General features: G+C 43.2%; 5 protein-coding genes across 9 annotated transcripts; 2 read left to right on the forward strand and 3 right to left on the reverse strand.

Annotated features, from left to right (window-relative positions):
- Window positions 1–6: 6 nt before the first annotated feature.
- On the reverse strand, window positions 7–1,950 carry LOC110186301 (mitochondrial pyruvate carrier 2). Of its 3 annotated transcripts, XM_020955446.2 has the most exons (5): window positions 1,788–1,950; window positions 1,126–1,591; window positions 871–1,037; window positions 774–814; window positions 7–345 (listed from the first exon to the last, which is right to left on the reverse strand). In XM_020955446.2, exons 3-5 carry the CDS (start codon window positions 1,013–1,015, stop codon window positions 76–78), a joined length of 456 nt encoding a protein of 151 aa, XP_020811105.2. In that variant the 5' UTR covers window positions 1,016–1,037; window positions 1,126–1,591; window positions 1,788–1,950; the 3' UTR covers window positions 7–75. The 3 variants fall into 3 exon arrangements, with proteins under 3 accessions (XP_020811105.2, XP_020811080.2, XP_020811095.2); XM_020955421.2 differs by having other exon boundaries at window positions 871–1,591; XM_020955436.2 differs by having other exon boundaries at window positions 871–1,383; window positions 1,788–1,914.
- A 623-nt stretch (window positions 1,951–2,573) lies between these two features.
- On the reverse strand, window positions 2,574–6,520 carry LOC110184153 (mitochondrial pyruvate carrier 2). The gene is made up of 4 exons (XM_020952571.2): window positions 6,010–6,520; window positions 4,181–4,421; window positions 4,073–4,113; window positions 2,574–3,171 (listed from the first exon to the last, which is right to left on the reverse strand). Exons 2-4 carry the CDS (start codon window positions 4,359–4,361, stop codon window positions 2,911–2,913), a joined length of 483 nt encoding a protein of 160 aa, XP_020808230.1. The 5' UTR covers window positions 4,362–4,421; window positions 6,010–6,520; the 3' UTR covers window positions 2,574–2,910.
- Kap-alpha3 (karyopherin alpha3) lies at window positions 6,304–9,377 on the reverse strand. Its single transcript, XM_020952555.2, has 6 exons — window positions 9,025–9,377; window positions 8,585–8,766; window positions 8,139–8,519; window positions 7,249–8,079; window positions 7,006–7,182; window positions 6,304–6,936 (listed from the first exon to the last, which is right to left on the reverse strand). The coding sequence occupies exons 2-6, from the start codon at window positions 8,642–8,644 to the stop codon at window positions 6,841–6,843; spliced, it is 1,545 nt and encodes a 514-aa protein (XP_020808214.1). The 5' UTR covers window positions 8,645–8,766; window positions 9,025–9,377; the 3' UTR covers window positions 6,304–6,840.
- Window positions 9,378–9,473: 96 nt separating this feature from the next.
- Window positions 9,474–12,790, forward strand: Son (Son RNA binding protein). 3 transcript variants are annotated; one of them, XM_020952690.2, is made up of 4 exons: window positions 9,481–9,634; window positions 9,693–11,854; window positions 11,917–12,632; window positions 12,702–12,790. In XM_020952690.2, exons 2-3 carry the CDS (start codon window positions 9,776–9,778, stop codon window positions 12,610–12,612), a joined length of 2,775 nt encoding a protein of 924 aa, XP_020808349.2. In that variant the 5' UTR covers window positions 9,481–9,634; window positions 9,693–9,775; the 3' UTR covers window positions 12,613–12,632; window positions 12,702–12,790. The 3 variants fall into 3 exon arrangements, with proteins under 3 accessions (XP_086696946.1, XP_020808349.2, XP_020808340.2); XM_086840820.1 differs by having other exon boundaries at window positions 9,474–9,634; window positions 9,697–11,854; window positions 11,917–12,790; XM_020952681.2 differs by having other exon boundaries at window positions 11,917–12,790.
- Window positions 12,570–17,535, forward strand: LOC110184872 (uncharacterized). The gene is made up of 7 exons (XM_020953522.2): window positions 12,570–12,632; window positions 12,873–13,868; window positions 14,476–15,340; window positions 15,407–15,493; window positions 16,137–16,607; window positions 16,664–16,813; window positions 16,869–17,535. Exons 2-7 carry the CDS (start codon window positions 13,722–13,724, stop codon window positions 16,946–16,948), a joined length of 1,800 nt encoding a protein of 599 aa, XP_020809181.2. The 5' UTR covers window positions 12,570–12,632; window positions 12,873–13,721; the 3' UTR covers window positions 16,949–17,535.
- The last annotated feature ends 87 nt before the right edge of the window (window positions 17,536–17,622 follow it).

Here is a 17,622-nt window from a genome sequence, read left to right on the forward strand (position 1 = left end):
ATTGTATTCGAAGGGACTAAACATTTATTGTACTTAATTTTGAAAAGCCTAAAGATATTAATTCATATAAATCTTTTACAAACTAGCTTCAATAGCGGCTGGCTTCTGCTTGGCACTCTTCTCCAACTTGGACTGCTCCCACCTGTAGTTATAGGCACGGCCCAGTTGGAAGAGCTGCGTTAGACTCACAAATAGATTAACCGCGAAGAGGCTGTAGTTTTTCGGTATGATGACCAGTGAATAACGTGTCCATATCAGGTTTGTTGCCCCCAGCGCCAGACATCCGTTGGGAGAGATCATGTCCGCAGGACGCGTCAAGTCACTGAGTCCGGCGATAACGAGGCCCTGTATGGGGAGATTGAATGGATCCAGAGATAAGAGAGATCACAGACAGATAGCACTATAAGTATGTATAATCCAGCATAGTAAGTCCGTCCCCCATTGACTGAAAATCTTGATGGCGTGTTGCCAAAGCTTTCTCTCCCGACAATGTTATGAAAAATTCCATGGCATTAAAAACCGCAAACTCATTTAGTTATCAGAATCTCGCGCGTGGGGACGGAAAGAATATATATTCCAAGAGAGTCAGACAAATGCGCATTTATCGCGAGTCTGAACAGGTTGTTGAGAAATAAACAAATAATAATAAAATACAATATACGCGCTTTTAGTAGCATTCTGCCCACAGATTTTTTATCAGCCAGCCGATAATAAAAAATGGCGAAGGACGATGGGTTTAAAATTACGTAATATCAAGGGGGTTCCCGACTTACCCACTTCACCAGCGGTGCCCAGAAGAATATGGTCTTGGGACCTAAGTACATAAAGATTCGTTAAAATCCAAAATAAATAGAGGATTCTTCCACTCACCAGCTGGATGCATCCACAGAGGACGCATCTTGGCGGGTACGAATTTGTCACAGACTCCAATCAGACCATTATAGGCTCTTGAGTGAAATCCTTTTCCGACAGAAGCTGTCGCTTTGGACGGCGTTGGAGAAGGTGTGTCGGACATTATGGACTTTAACTACAGTTTCCTGGTAATGTAAAGTCCAAGCCATTCAGATTCCAGCGCGAAACTGATGTGGTTTTTCCAGTTAAGAGAGGAAAATGACTGAAACCTACCTCTCCCTAGTCAAGTGTTTGTTCAGCGTGATTAGAATGTCAGTCGATTGGGCATGCGATAATGATCCCCTTGTCCAGGTGGGAAGTGGGCGCCCAACAGCTCTAGCGAAATGCCCATCGACAACTGAGTCCGGGGTTCACACATATGTTTATGTTTCACTAGGTTTATTAGCTTGGCTCTGTTATCACCCAGAATTATCAACAAATAGTAGAGGCCGCCGGTCCCATCTTCGCACTTCCCCCTTTATCAGGCATAAACTATAAAAACACATCTTGCTTAATTAATACAAGTTATAAGCCCCATATTCGCTAATTTATATAGACATCGGTGTGAGTTTACGTGTTTCCATTCATTTATCTTGAATTAATTTGAGCTTGCAGGGACTAATACAAGTCAGATAAAACATATGTGCAAATTTTTAGAGCGCACATGGCGTATGGGTAAATAAAGTAAGAATAATTTTGTCTGGAAAAAATGATAATAACTTAGATAATTTAAGACATATAAATTACTTGAGAATGTTTATATGCATTTACTGTTTTTGACTTATGGGAACGAATCGAAAATCTATAAAACTAAGCCTGAATGTTTACATTCTTTAAGTCATATTTTTAACTGACAATTTGTCGACAACTCAAAGTTTAAGAATCTCATAACTCACCTAACAAGGCATTAATTTTAACTCGGAAAGCTTTTCTCTGCTAGTTGTTATTAGGTTAATAAATCTGCATACTAAATTTAACATTAAATAAAACTCAAATATTGATAAATTTTTGACAATTTTGACGATGTAACCCCTTATAAAATTTTGAAAAAATTTAAAATGGTTTTTTCTGTGTGAGACGGCTAGATCGATTTGGCTGTGGATACAGATTTATGATTTAGAGGGGTCGGAAATGACTTCACAATTTACAAGCTTCGGACTAAATTATAATAGAATATAATACAAAAAAATAACATAATTCATTCATATGACAAATCGGAGTTTAAAAAACTTATAACTCAGCCAAAAATTCATTAATTTCAATTCGGGAAGCGTTGTTATGCTAGGTATTATTAGTTTAATAAATCTGCATACTCAATTTAAAATGAAAAATTTTTAATGATTTTATTTATTTTCATTTTTATGTAAAAATGAAAAATTTGGGAAATTTTTTTTATTCTGCAGGAGATAGCCAGAAAGATCATCATCATCATCATCAACAGGAGGCTGATGAAGAATATATATGATTTATAGGGTCGGAAATGACTCCTTCACAAATTTTCAAGCTTCTGACTTAAATTTTGATACCCTGCCAGGGTATATAACGCTTTGGCGCTATGCTAATTAAATTACTTTTTCGTTTTTTTGAAATTAGTTAAAGGGGCTTATTAAATGAGCTTTTCACTATCTAAAAGTAGTTTCAAAAGTTAAATGAGATCCAACCCAAGAATTAAATACATGCACTTTCTTTACTGGCTACAGTCTTACAATATATCGATTTATTTTTGTTGACAATCACAAAATGTCCAATAATGCTCGTATCCATAAAACTATATACGCAAAAGCCTCCACATATCCAAACTTAAGTAATACGAATCACGTCGATAAGGCGGTAAAAACCATAAATAATAATGGTCAACAGTTTGTAAAACGCAAATACCCGATCTGCGCACACAGCTCCTCCTCCATCCTAATCCTTTCGTTTACGTTGTGCGGTGTGGGATCTGTATATACATCATTTCGATCTAAGTCTATGTAGGTTAAGGGGGACAGCACCGGTATTCGATTCGATGATATGTCTCTACTTCTGTGCCACTGGTTTGAGTTCCTGCTCCTTCTTCAGCTTCTCCTGCTCCTGTTGGTATTGGTAGGCCCTGCCCAGCTGCACCACCTGAGTGATGCCCACGAAGAGATTCACGGCGAACAGGCTGTAGTTCTTGGGTATGATCACCAGCGAGTAGCGGGACCAGATGATGCCAGTGGCGGCCAGAGCGGCGCATCCGGACACGGAGATTGAATCGGCCGGACGGGCCAGATCACTAAGGCCGGCAACAACGAGGCCCTGGAAGGGTAAAAATATAATTAGAATGCGATTTTCATGGTTTTGGTAAGGCTTTAAGAAATGATTCCTCTTTTATAGTTTAGAGTAGTTATGAACGGCAAGTATATTAAGCTTAATTTTCCTCGTTTAAATAAATATTAACCTTTAAAATTAATAAAAAACTAAATAGCTTTTTTCTATCCACCATTTAAATGTGAACTGCTGCATAAAGTTATTCCTGTTTGAATTACAAATATATACTCCTTGTAAATAAGCTGTTTTATTAATTTTTATAAAAAAGAAAAGATTTACCATAAAATAAATTACAATGTCCTAAACCTGAATTAAGAAAAAAAATTCTATTACAATGGAAGCTTCTATCATAGTTACTCGTGTCGTCTATATTTTTATTATTAATATACAGACAATCGGATATATGTATGTTTTTAAAAGTATTTTGATAAAACTTGGCATCTTTTCGTTTATATACGTTATATCGTATCGTTTTGCGAAAATTTGTCATTTATATTATATTTATAGGAACTCTTCGTCAAAACAAAGGCATTTGCCTTATTTTGGTTTTTGTTTTTGGAAACGATCACTTAAAATATTTGATTTAAAAAAGTCTTTTAATAAAATGTTTGCCAATTTGCATGTTTTCGAAAACTTTTTCCCGGGTTTCACTCATTGCCAGACAACAATCGCAATCCAGTCACTCGCACAAACCAACTGACGGTTATCAAGCGTACAGGTTGCTCGGAATAATCAAAATAATTTCATTTAATGGCACCTGCGCACAGATTTGTCTACCGTTGTTGCGGATTTATTGCGTGCGAATGTGTTGGTGCGATAATGAAAATCAACGAAGGTCGCGACGCGCTGTCCAAGTTATGTAATCCCTTCAGTCAGATTGTCAACTCACCCATTTGAAGACGGGCGCCCAGAAGAAGATCGTCTTAGGACCTTTGGTGGGAAGAAGCAACAAGTTAGCGATAATTAGGCCCATAGGTAATAAAATTTGAGGACCTACCAGCTGGATGCATCCACAGTGGTCGCAGCTTGGCGGGCACAAATTTGTCGGCCGCTCCAATCATCCCATTGTAAAGCTTAGAGTGGAGACCCTTTCCCGCCGAGGCTGCCGCCGTGGACGCTGGCGGTGGTGGTGGGGGCTGGGGCACGGGTGGCGGGGGCTGAACGGCGGCGGATGACATTGTGTGTTGTTTGTGCGTTGCTAATTAATTCAGAGACAGAGACACCTCCAAACGCGATTGCTGGCGATGAGAAAATAAAATCTAGTAGGAAACGCCACGATACAATTACGTAGGTAGTCGCTTCGGCAGTCAAAGCGCTCGGGCTTTGCTTCAGTGTGCGGACAGAAATTAGTCTAACATTAACCCTTATGCAACATGACATGTACAATAAAAATCTATTTTAATCTTACAATATATTTTAGAATTAAGAACTTAAAAAAACAAGAGCTCGCAACACGAAAACGAAAATAATTCCTCATTTGCACCTAAAAATTGTTATAAATTAATATATAAAATAAATGTTCAACTCGTTTTATTACAAAAATAAATTTATTGCCCCATACATCATCTAAGGGTTAATCAACACATTCTATTTTTGTCCCGCTCGCACTTACTAAGTTGAGCCCCTCTCACTCGCACTCATTGCTATAATTGAAGAGGTACCAGTTTTTTCCGACGGGACTACCTTGGGAGAAGCTAAACAACCACAGTAGCGGAGCTTTGAGAGAAACCGGAAGAGGAGAGGAAGTGACAAAAGACCTGGAGAGAGCGCACACCCAAAAAGCTAAACAGCTGGCGGAATTCAAAAGCAAAATCGTAATTTTTTAAAGTGGATTACTAGTAAAAAATAAATTAAGGTTAAGATTTAATACCTTAATGATGATAATAAGCTATACATTTTGTTTTCTTATATTTATATTCATATTTTATTGATACAAATTTGTTGACTGCTGCCAGCTGTGGCGCCGAGAACATTAAAGCTAACGTGTTTGTAAGCTCCCACGTTAATCGACTCATGTCTGGTTTCATTCTCTGTGTTTTCTAAAAATGTGCTAAAATTGTTTTTTATCTATGCAACAATATTATAGAGTATAGATATATGGAACTTTTAAGGAACAGGTTTTTGTCCGATGGGAGGTTCACTATGTGCAACATCCTTGACCTTGATCTTGAAGAGTATGTGCCAATTTCCGCAGCTAAGTGTTGACGGAAGCAATGGTGTCTTTATTTAATGCAATACATTCACAAGTGCAAAATTTCTAAAAATATCCCAATTGCTTTTTATTTTTTTTTTATTTAGCAATCACGCGATATTAGCGATGGGAAAATAGAAAGCATCAAAGCATCTCTAAAGCTTATGTACATATGTACATAATACGCATTTGAACATTTTATTTAGCGAATTGTTTAGTAAACAGAGCTATAATAATAATTTTTCATTATATTCATTATTATTATTGTCATACACTATAATCATTTAATATTCCAGAAGCTTTCATGTTATGTTCGTTTGGATTTAAGTATCATCTCTATGCTTAACGCCAAAAAGCTTTTGACTATGGAATATAAAAATATGTAAATAAATAATAATTTTGACAACCTCTGAACATATTATAAAGTCTAGAAAACTATTACTTTAATTAATTAATTACATGTATAAACATTTAAATAAAACGTGACTCAATTTGATGCGAAATGTATAGGTATGATGTATATACATATGTATGTATGCTGTATTATTATTATTAACAACTGCCACTTTCGAAAGCTTTTGTTTATATTTAAATGATAAATTAATTTACGTACTTGATTTATCACTTGTACTCACCTGAAAAACATTGGCTGCTGCTGAGTCACTAGTTTAAACAATTTCCATTTCGATCTTGTCCAGCGTCTTGGGCAACGCCCAACCCTCTCTGTTATGATCGCTTATAAATATTGCCTGGATCGGTGTGTTTCCATGCGAAATTGTTTTTTAGCTGGCAGAGAAGCTAGTCGACGAGACAGCTATTGCGCATTCACAAGAAACGTGCTTTAATGACGCACAAATCCGAATAAAAGCAAGTCGGGCGACACCTTAAGTGCCTTCCAGGGAAACGCGAAGTGATCAATCCACTTGTACTTATGGTTTTCTGCTTAACTTTATCGCATTCAATTTCATGTTAGAAATGTATACATATGTATGTAATTTCAATTACAAATCAAAGGCGTACATATTTAAATTATTTCATATAAATCAAATAGTTCTACATTTTTTTAAAATATTTTTTCTTTTGCTTTCCTGTGTGTGTTTATGGATGATCTTTAGCAGAGTCGCTTCCGCCGAATTAGTCCTTGCCTGAACATTCACACACCAAAAGGGTACGTGTCTGGATTTGTAAACGTTGATAACACAGAATTGAGAGAAGCTAAACGGCTGCAGCGGGTCTTCATAGTGTTTTCCCCCAAGTTCTAGTTCTAGCTTCTCGATAGAACTCGGCTGCCTAATTGCTGCTGCGTTGTGGACAAATTATAATGCTATTATTATGTGAATTGGTTTGCGGCTGGCTCGTCGAATTTTCATACACAACCGACTGTGTACGGCTAAACGCCAAAAAGTGTATGTTATGTTGCACACGTTTGGTCTCCATATAGCTGCTACTGCCTCCGGATTGGATCGTTAAAAGTTGAAAGAGTTCATTGGTAGTTTGTCGGCATTCGGATCAAAGTTGTATTGTGAGCCGTCAGAGGTGGGTGCCATGTTGGTCTGCTCACCCTGTAAGCAAATCAAAAAGGCAGGTTGACATCGGTTCTCCTTTGGCGAGTGAGATTTCACACCACTTACCTCATCCGTAAAGTATTGATCGATGATTTCGTAGGCTAGTTTGTAGATTTCAACATTTTCGTGGCTCTGCAGCCGTTCAATCTTGGCCAGACCCTCGCACTCCTCGATAAAGTTGGCCACCGTCTCCACATGAGAATCGGCCACTTTGAGCATATTGTTAAGACCATCAAGAACGACCTATCGGGCAAGAGATGAACGAGATTAGTAGAGACAATGGAAACCACACCTTATTCCGGTGCTTACATTGATAACTTGCGTGTCCTGGCACGAGAGGAGATCACAGAATGGCGGAATTACGCCCTCCTTGATCAGCGTGAAGACCTGATCCCTGTTGCCGCTGATGGTAAGATTGCTAATGGCCCAGGCGGCCTCCTTCTGTGTCTGGAACTCGCCCTTGCTCAAGTTTTCGATGATCTTGGGCAACAGACCCACGTTGATGACGGCCTGCACCTGCGACTGGTTGCCGGCGGTGATGTTGGACAGGAACCAGACCGCCTCCTTGCGGATCTTCTCCTTGGGGTGGGAGAGCAGGGCCGGGAAGTAGGAGAGCGCATCGAAGTTGAGCACCACCTGTGTCTGCTCATCAGAGCCGGTCACAATGTTGCCCACGGCGCGCAGAGCTGCGGTCTGAACCTTGACCTCGTTGTTGCCCAACAGCGGTATCAGCTTAGGCACAACCCCGCTCTCGATGACCATCTGGATCTGGTCATTACCTCCATCGGTCAGATAGCTGATTGCCCAAACAGTGTCCACCAGAATGTTAGTGTCAGTGTGATGTATGAGCACATTGAGTGCGGGCAGGATCTCGTGGATGGTGGCGGCCGGCGGCGGCGGATCCTTGTTGCGGCACAAATTCACAATCACCCAAGTCACATTCCGCAAGAATGAGATGGGGATGTCCGGTTTGATGAATGAGAGCAGTGGCTGCACAACGCCGTGCTTGATGACATAGTCTCGCAACAAGGGTCCGTCGCCAATGATATTGCCCAGTGCCCACACAGCTTGTTCACAGACGTTGGCAGCGGGCGAGTTCAGAAGTTGAAGGAAGAGCGGCACAGCGCCGGCGGCAACGACCTGAAAAAGAGACGGTCGTCAGGTTCAATTTGATATTAAGATTAGATAAAAGTGCCCACCTGATTGGTTTGTTCCGAGGTGCCGGATGCAATGTTGGTCAGGGCCCAAGCGGCCTCGAACTGCAGCATTGTGTGATTGTGTTGTTTTAGACACTCCACCAAGATGGGCAGAATGTCGCTATGGATCAGATCGTTGATGGGTGGATTTTTGTCCGAGGAGAGTAATTTTCGGGCGGCTTGGACAGCGGCCAGCTGCTGCTCCGGCTTGGTGGCATCGGCCGCTGCCTGGGCGAGTTTCTTTAGGTTGATGGATGTGGGCAACTGCTCGTCCTCGTCTGTGTTTGAGTCCAGATTGGGCACGTTACGACGCTTGAGGATGGTCTCCTCGCGCTTGTTTTTGCGCAGCTCCACGGTCACCTCGTTACGGCGACGGCGCATCTCCTGAAATATACCGAATGGATTAGTCCTCGCTTTAAACAGTTAAATAGCGACGTGTCCACACTTACATCCTGGTCCTTCCCTTTGTTTTTAAAGTTTTGTAAACGATTCTGCTCCAACGACGTCATTTTCGGTCTGTTTCTTGTGTCTGGCTGATTGCAGCTTCAATAACTGGCGACTGGCGATTTGTCGGTAAAAATGCGTGTGCTGCTAAAAATCAATTATGAGCGGAGATGGCGACGTACGCCTCCTGAGGAATTCCGTTTCGTTCGAAACAATTTGTTTCAATTGGAGCAAAAATGTAATCGCACGCACACAAACACACGCGAATGGGCGACGAAGAAAAATAGCGTAGAACCAACACAGTTGCAGTCGCCCAAAGTCAAGCAGCGGAGCAGAGCAGCACGATGGCGCAGGCAATGAAAAAAGAAATGGCGAAAAAATACCGAAATTAGCAGCACAATCGGGGGAAACGCAATAATTCGGTTGCACTGCACAGTCTACTTACGTGACAAGTTAAAAAATTTAGTTCCACCCACGACACTGGCACCTTCTACGCCTTTTTAAAACGATCAATTTTTTCTATTCTTTTTTTTATAAAAATTGCAATTCGTGACAGCGACGTGAGTGAAGTTGGCTGCGGTTCTGAAAACGGGACTGTCCACTCGAACGCAGGGTTGATGGGCTTACTTTATCGCCAAAGATGTACAAACTAGTTATTTTCACTGTTTTGTTTATTTTTTTATAAAATATTTATAAAGAATAGAAACTTCTTTCGGAATTGTTCAGAAAACGAAATTATAAAATTTATACTTGGAAGTCACAATACAACTGATCGCATCAAAATATAACTTGGAATGTAAACTTTCCAGGTGACAGAACTGCCATGGCACTAGTGATCAAATAGAACGAAAGTTCCATATTCCTTGTACGGTTATAAAGGGTTTAGCCATAATTAAATTTCATTCATGTGTTGTTAAAGTAAATTTTCTGTTGTGCTGTTTGAATAAATATGTTTATATAAAAAAAAAAACATTTTAGAAAGTAGAGTTTAAAATTGTAAAGTTCTCATGCTGAAGTGGTCATTAAAAAGTAGATAGAGAAAACTCAATTTTCAGGTGATTCAAGCTTTGAACTTGTTTAATTAGTTATAAAATTCAAGTTCATTTTATTTAGCTAGTTTTTCATTTAATTTGCTCATCGCTATAAATTGAGGAATTATCGATTATCGGAAGACAAAGTGCTATCTCTATTATTAAATGTTCTGCGTGCAAAAACAAAACACAACACAAAAAAGGATTATTTTGCGCGATGAGTTATTCCAGAAGAATGCATGGGCACTAGGGCACGTGGCGGAAGCCAAATCCAGCGAAAGCGCGATGACGGAGAACACAGAAAACGGCGCGGGCATGGATAGCCCGAAACTGGCGGAGCAAGAATCAAATCCACTTACATCTAGGGAAGTGCCCGAAATTAAAGTGAAGAGCGAACAGCCGGATGCCGAGGTGGAGGCCAAGCTTCGGGCTCTAAATGCCAAATTTAAGGCGGAGGCTCTGGCGACGTCGCAGAGTTACAGCAAGGACAATGGCGCTGAATCCACGGATGATAGTGACGATTCATCCTCCGCTGACGATAAGAAAGCTATAGAACCCGTGAAGTCGTCCAATGAGATTCTGGCCGAGCTCTTCGGCGTATTCAACGCTGCTCCGCCCGAGGAGCTCTTGGACGACAAGAACCTGCTCAAAAAGAAGAAAAAAGTCAAGAAGGAAAAGAAAGAAAAGAGGGCAAAAAAGAAGAAGCCGCTAAAGTCCGATGGCGAGTGCAGTGACTCCGATGCGGAGGGCAAGCACAAGCATAAACGCAGGAAGCACAAGCACAAACACAAAGAAGACAAGGATAAGGATAGGGAAAAGCTTCGGGATAAATCAAGGGAGAAAGCTGCTGCTGGATCTGCTTCCTCTTCAGTGGCGGCGGTTACGACAACAACAACGGGCCAGGAGAAAGAAAAGTCTGAGAACAGAAAGCGATCCGTGGAAGATTGGAGCAACCATTCAGACTCGCATCCCATTAAGAGGGAAAGGCAGGCAAGGGAAAGAGACCGCTTTCAAGAACGTGAGCGACGGGCCGACAGAGAGAAGGAGCGGGAACAGGAGCGGGAACGCGAACGCGACCGGGAACGAGAAAGAGAAAAGGAGCGTGCCCGCTCAAGCAACAGCTTCTACAACGGGCATCAGGAATCAGACCGCTCCAAAGGATCTCAAGTTGCCAAGTCCAATTCTCGGCTGGAGCGTGACCTTTCCGATGTCTCACTCTCCGACGAGGATACTTACTTGCGCGAAAAGGCCTCCAACGGGCGGCAAAGGCCTCACAACAGCTTCTATGATGGCAAGGAGGAGCCCAAGCTAGAACCGAGAGTGGAACCCAAAGCAGAGCCGAAACGACATGTGCGGGAAACGGAGGCAAGGAGACGTCGACAGAACAGGTCTCGATCGCGGTCCAGAGATCTCGGGATCGATAAGAAGCGGTTGCTAGAGATTGCGCGGAAGAATGCCATTAGCATGTTCAAGCGAGGAACGCTGCCAGGCGTGGCCAACATGACGCCAGAGATCAAGGACAAGGTGCTGGTAAAGATGCGCTACGGCGGTCGTACGGTTCAAGATCTGACTGACTTTTGCAAGAAGATATCCAAGGGCGATGGTCTTTCCGACTTAAGTTCAGACGAGGACTCCGATGTGGATAAGAATGGCAATGCAAAGGCCTTTCACCATCCCTTCCAGTTGAAGGAGCGCGAGCCTATCGTAATGCATATACGGAATTCCACACCGATTGTACCGGCAACATCCCTGCGCGAGGAACAAACCAAGGCCATCACCATGCAATTTCCAGTGTCCTCCGGGCAGACTCATCGTATGAATGAGGTGTGGGTGCCGGTAGAAAGTAAGGATAAAGTAGTGCCGCTGCCAGCTTTGCCACCGGCGAAGCAGGCCACAGATATGTTCAAGGAAACGCCAAAGAACGTGTTCGCAATGCCTTTTCCGCAACAGGATCAACAGGAGCCCGCCTTTAAATCGGTAGGGGGAGTGTCTATAGCTCCAAGTACAGCCACCACAGTGTATCCTGCTCCAGCAGCTCCTATGCCAGTCCCGCCACCTGTAATAAATGCAAAAGATACCGCGCCTCCAGTTCCTCTTGCGCCCTTTAAGTCCGAAGTGCCAATCCCATCGGCCAAAGAGGAAACGCCGGCGCCTAGCTCCTCCATTTTTCCGGAAGTTGCTCCGCCCTCCATGGATGTCTCGAGTATTATTACACAGCGTCTCAGTGCCATTCGTCGTCTCCAGGTGAGTGTACGGTTCATAATTTTATTCTATTTCTGATGCCAATTCGTGAACTTCCAAAACAGGACAATCCTGGCGACTCTGAGGCCCTCAAGATGATGTATCACGCGCAACGCAATATGTCGTCGTGGGCCCACTCCAAGCATCTGCCCGGACAGTTTACCGGCAGCACTGGCGCCCAGGTGATGAAGGCCCATGAGCTGAACAGCGGCCCACAGCTTTGGGTTCGCAAGGACCAACTGACATCCACGAAACCGGTGACCGGCGGCATGGGCATGGCGCTGTTGCAAAAAATGGGCTGGAAACCGGGCGAGGGACTTGGCAGGTGTAAGACCGGTTCCCTGCAACCACTACTTCTAGACGTAAAGCTTGACAAGCGCGGTCTGGTGTCACGAGAGGACCTTCGGCAACAGCCTAACCGTCCAACTCCCGCCCAGCGAAGGAACAAGAACGCAACCGGGCATTTTGGGGGAGGAACTGGGCCTCCGGGTGCCGCAGTACCCGTGGTAGCGCCGCTCGTAACCCAGGATAAGCATCCTGTGTGTGTTCTCAACGAATTGTCATCGAAGAACAAGTGGACGCCGCCGCAGTACACGCTCCGCCAAGATACTGGTCCCCCTCACTGCCGGTTATTCCTGTTCTCTGTTGAAATCAACGGACAGAGTTACACACCGGAACGGGGATGCCTTAACAAGAAGGAGGCCAAACTTAATGCGGCTCAGTTGTGTTTGCGATCATTGGGCATCCTGCCGTCTAGTTAATGGCAGGAAGTGTCTAGTTGGTAAGTAATTTGAATCGTTAAAGTGTATATATACATATTAAGGCCTAAATCCCACTTACCTGCAAAAAGTTGATCATGTTAAAGACGGAACGGAGGCATTAAAACAAGAAGAAGAATGTAATATAGAAATATATGGAAAACTGTTTTTTAAAAGAAAACTGCAGTGTTCAACTATTTATTAATATCTATTTATTACTATCTCTTTAACGATCTTTAAAATGTTTTTGTTATTTTATGTAGCTAAAAACAAAGCTCTTTTTGGCACTAAAGAGAGTCCGATAGGAGTAGGAGTAAGAGTGTTGAGCGAGCTTTTATCAACGCTGACTACAGTGGGCTCCATTGCGCCCAAATAATGGGGCATGGGGAGTTCGATAAACCGTGTGATTTGGCCGCGATTTCGCCCCACGGTACGTGCAGTTTTCGCACGCGAGAGCTTTGATTGCTGCTAACGGGGCTTTTGCGCAAGTACACAAACAAAGCCGAGCCGAGCGAACAGCTGACTGGGCTAGAGAGTGGGTGGTGGTTACTATTGGACATGGGGTAGGGGAGTGAGGGGCTCGGCCTGCTTTGGGGACTCTGGCCATTAAATCTCTCGGCGCGCTGCAAGCGAATTGCTCCACAGCGAAGGTCAGTTCACGCGGGAGCTCGAACTTCGTCGGTTGCCGATTGTGTCGCGGTGACAAACAATCACGGAGAGGAGAGGATATAGCAGGAGCAAGGGACTGGAGTGGAGCAGCAGCGGTGGGGGGCAGGTCGTCACCCGGATACAGACACAAAACTTTTTCGAGTGCCCCAGTCCCAGTAGCAGCAGCAGCAGCATCAGCATCCATTAAAGTTGGACAAATATTTGTTGTGAAAATATATATCACCATAATTTCTGGGACTCCGGGACTCGTTACGGGATGTGGACGCGCATTTTGACTTCCACATGGATTTGGCACAAGCAAACAGGCAACGAAATTGGTAAAGTTGCATAATTACGACACGCACATGAACACACATGAGAGGCGACGAGTTCGGGCGTTGCTGTGATGCACTGCAGCATTTTGGCCAGCTTTGGGCTCGGGCACTTTGATTGCGGCCGCCGCCATGGAAACGTGTCGCACCTGTGCGATTTCCATGTTTGTGTGCGATTTCGAAAATGGCAGCAACAACTTCCTGGACCTCTACCATTCCAACTGCTGGCCAATCGAAATGGCCCAAATACGCCAGCAGTTCCTCAACTGGAATTTAAAGGTAAGGAGAGTGCACTGTCAATAAAACAAGGGGACACATTAGGTATTATCCTGTAGATTTTTACAACAATGAAAAGATTATTTATATTTTGAGCTTGAAACCGGTTTATTTTGTATTTAAACAAACAATTTAAACAAAGCAAAAATCTATATAATCGTGTATTTTAAAGTAAATAGATAATTTTTAAACATTTCTTCAGATTAATGAATACTTCACCAAACCAATTTCTAAAATTATTAAATTTAAATAAGTATTAAATTGTACTAAATGAAAAAAAAAATTATACTGAAATTTGTTTTCTGTGTGTTTGCGGTTGTTGCTTTTGCTGCCTCCTCTTTGAAAATTGCACAATTTTTCAAGTGAAAGTTGGATTTTCCACTAGGGTAAGGGGTTTTGCTAGACAAAGCCAGGAAGGCTTTACACTTGGGGTTAAATTATGCTTTAAGCTACAGTTACCTTGTCAAATAGGAAGTAGAAGAAGAAGTAGACAATCTCAAGATTTCCTGAACAGAAGAAGAAAGACATTTAGTGAGATCCTAGTTATAATAGTTACTAAATTATTAGTATTGATAAGTATTTTTTTAATACATATAAAATGTATTCACAGATCTCACCTAATGATGGGCTGCCCCAGAAGATTTGTAGCGACTGCTTCACCAAGTTCTGCTCCATCCATTCTTTCCGAGTGGCCTGCCAGGAGGCGCAGGTGAAGCTATCAAACATTTACGACAAGATCGATGCCAGCAGCTTGGAGGATGGGCAGCAGGAGGACTTGGACCAAGAAGAGGATCCTTATGATCCAGGGACAACCATAATAACAACAACAACAACGACGGTTTCAGCCGAAACACAACCAACAAACACTGCCACTGAACCCATACAGTTTTTTGTGGATGCCCTAGACATCGAAGAAGAATCGGAAGAGGAGGCGGAGAAAGTGGAAGCCAAGGCGGAGGAGCAATCACCGGAGGAATCTGCCCCCCCGGAACTGACCATTAGCTATGCCTGCAAGTTTTGCCTGCAGCCGCAGGAGAGCTATCATCTGCAGCAACATTTACTGGAGCACATCAATGCCACCCATGATCCAGAGCAGCCGTACAACTGTCCGGAGTGCGAGGCGCGATTTCAAGATGCTGCCTCCCGGACTGTGCACCTCAAGAGCTGTCACGTAGAGAAGCAGCACGCCTGCGAGGTGTGCGGCAAAAAGTACAGCGATCGGCACAATCTGCGCCACCACGTCGAGAAGTATCATTCGGAGACGGACTTTGAGTGCGGCCTGTGCGAGAAGCGTTTCTTCACGCGGAAAAGTCTTAACTACCACATGAAGTGGCACAATCCGGAGCGCCAGTTCAAGTGCCGTCAGAATGGATGTGAGCGTTTGTTCATCAGCCAGCGGCACCTCAAGTGTCACGAGGCCACGCACACGGGCACCAGTGCCAGGAAGAGTGAGCACTGCGGCTTCTGTGGAAAGAGTGAGGAACTTACGTATAAATCTCCTAAATGGTGTCCTAATCTTTACTTTGGTTGATCCCCTGCAGCTTTCATACACCTGAAGACCCTTCGCTGGCATATCTACAGGCAGCATGGCGGCGAGAAGCCCTACAAGTGTGCCAACTGCACGGAGGGTAAGTGGATGCGGGCCAGAGCTGGGGGGCACTTTAACAGGATCACAGATCGCCTCATGAGCATTAATCACATATACTATATATATATATCAATCTGCCGTATCATCGAACATTCTTTCACATCCAACAAGCGCTTTAAGACCATAGAAACTGAGCCAAGTCCGGCTGCTTCTGCCGCCTCCTATAGTGTGTGTTAGCCAAGCCTAAAGCAACGGTAAACATAATGGCTAACCCCTAGCTCTTTTTGTACACCTTTACTAGCCATCGCATGCGAACATCAAATAACATAATGTTTTGTACTTTGACCTACTCTTAGCCACTTGATTAGCGTTTTAACCCGTCAAAACCAATCAACCAAGCAACCAATGCATAACCAACTCCATCATCCACCGTACAAACTCCCCGGAGAGCAGCATGCAAACAAGGATCGTCTTGAAATTGGAATATTCGCCCTGCAATTACTAATTGGACAAAATCGATTAGTTGAAACTGAAACAGTAGCTTTGGCGACTTTCCAAGTTCGGGACGATAAAAATATTTTTTCGAGTGCATAGATATATTTCTACTTCATGACCACCCAAGTCTAGACATGCTTAACTTTTCCACCTATCTCTATCTAATCGAAATCTCCTCGAATCCACAGTTTTCGCATCATATGCGGAGAAACGGATCCACATGCTGGAGCAGCACAGGGAGAATTTGACGGCCATCGAGCGAAGTGAGTGTATGCTGTGCCGCCAGGCCTTTACCAGCGAGCAGGATCTGGTCGTGCACATGTCCGCCGAGCACTTGCAGCAGGCCGGAGCACCGGTGATTGCCAACAATAAGCGCGTGCTCCAGCAGAAGCGGGAGCGCCAGTATTCCGGACTATTTCAGTGCGACAGCTGCACCCAGCGATTCAACATGAAATCGGCACTGGAGCGGCATGCTGCCGTCCATTCGGAGAAGGATCGACCGCACGCCTGCCCACACTGCTCGAAGAGATTCAAGCGGGCCCAGGACATGAAGTGGCACATCAAGACGCACGAGAAGGAGAAGCCCAATGTGTGCGACGTCTGCGGCAAGGCCTTTGCCCTGAAGTATGTACTGACGCAGCATCGCTTGAGCCATGAGAGTGAGTATCCAAGATGGCCCTACTATCTACTCTTAGTCATTTTTAAACTATTTCAGTCTTGGAGAAGAACTTTAAGTGCAACGTTTGCGGTCGCGCCTATCTGTTTGAGAAGTCGCTGCGGCTTCATCAGCGGGTTCACACCGGCAAGACCTACTACAAATGCGATCTCTGCCAAGAGCGATTTGTCACACACATCAAGCTGAAAAGTAAGTCTAAAAAGTTCTTAAAGCTTTCTTCTTATTATTTTAAAATCGATTCCAGCTCACATGCAAAAGACACACGCCTCTCAGCCGAATATAGCTGATCCTCTGGATGATTTGATAAACATTGTGATTTCCTAGACAAGTGGAAGTGAATTATAATACACACAAAACTGCATCGCATTGGGAGCGTAGCTCTCGCTGACTACTAAACTCGAACCTACTTAGATCTTATAGATATCGATTATACCCTCCATCCAATCACTAGACCATATGCACACAGGGATCGAAGAGTCGCGAAGGTGCTGAAGAGCTTTATCTAGTATACTCTATAGGCAAATATATCTCACTTTATTTCCTCTATTAGTCCAGTCCAAGCCCCATATCTATCTCTGATTCATATTTATCACGCAGAACGCCTCTTACACTCCAAGCACATGCAACTATATGTGTTGATTATCCACTTTACCATTTGATGACCATTTAGCGATAAGCAATAAGCAAAGAGAACAAACGAGAGATGTTACAAAAGCAATTAAAGCTTCACGGCAAACTTTTAATGCTCAACAAAATGCATTTATTCCAGATGAAAACCGAAAAGTATTTACAATAATTACAAAAAATGTATGAGAATATTTAAAATATCAGATATACTATGAATTTTAATATATGTAGTTCCAGATATATTTACCAAATTCTTGTTCCCTATAAACATTAATTTGAACAAACTGGTCTCAATCGTTTTTATTTAAATTTGGCGGCAAAGCACTTATCGAAATGTTGAGAATCTATCGATTATCCACAGTCGCTCTAAA

Source organism: Drosophila serrata, unplaced genomic scaffold (genome assembly GCF_035046125.1).
Source record: "Drosophila serrata isolate PLE 108 unplaced genomic scaffold, ASM3504612v1 contig_382, whole genome shotgun sequence".
In the NCBI taxonomy this organism is placed as follows: Eukaryota; Metazoa; Arthropoda; class Insecta; order Diptera; family Drosophilidae; genus Drosophila; species Drosophila serrata.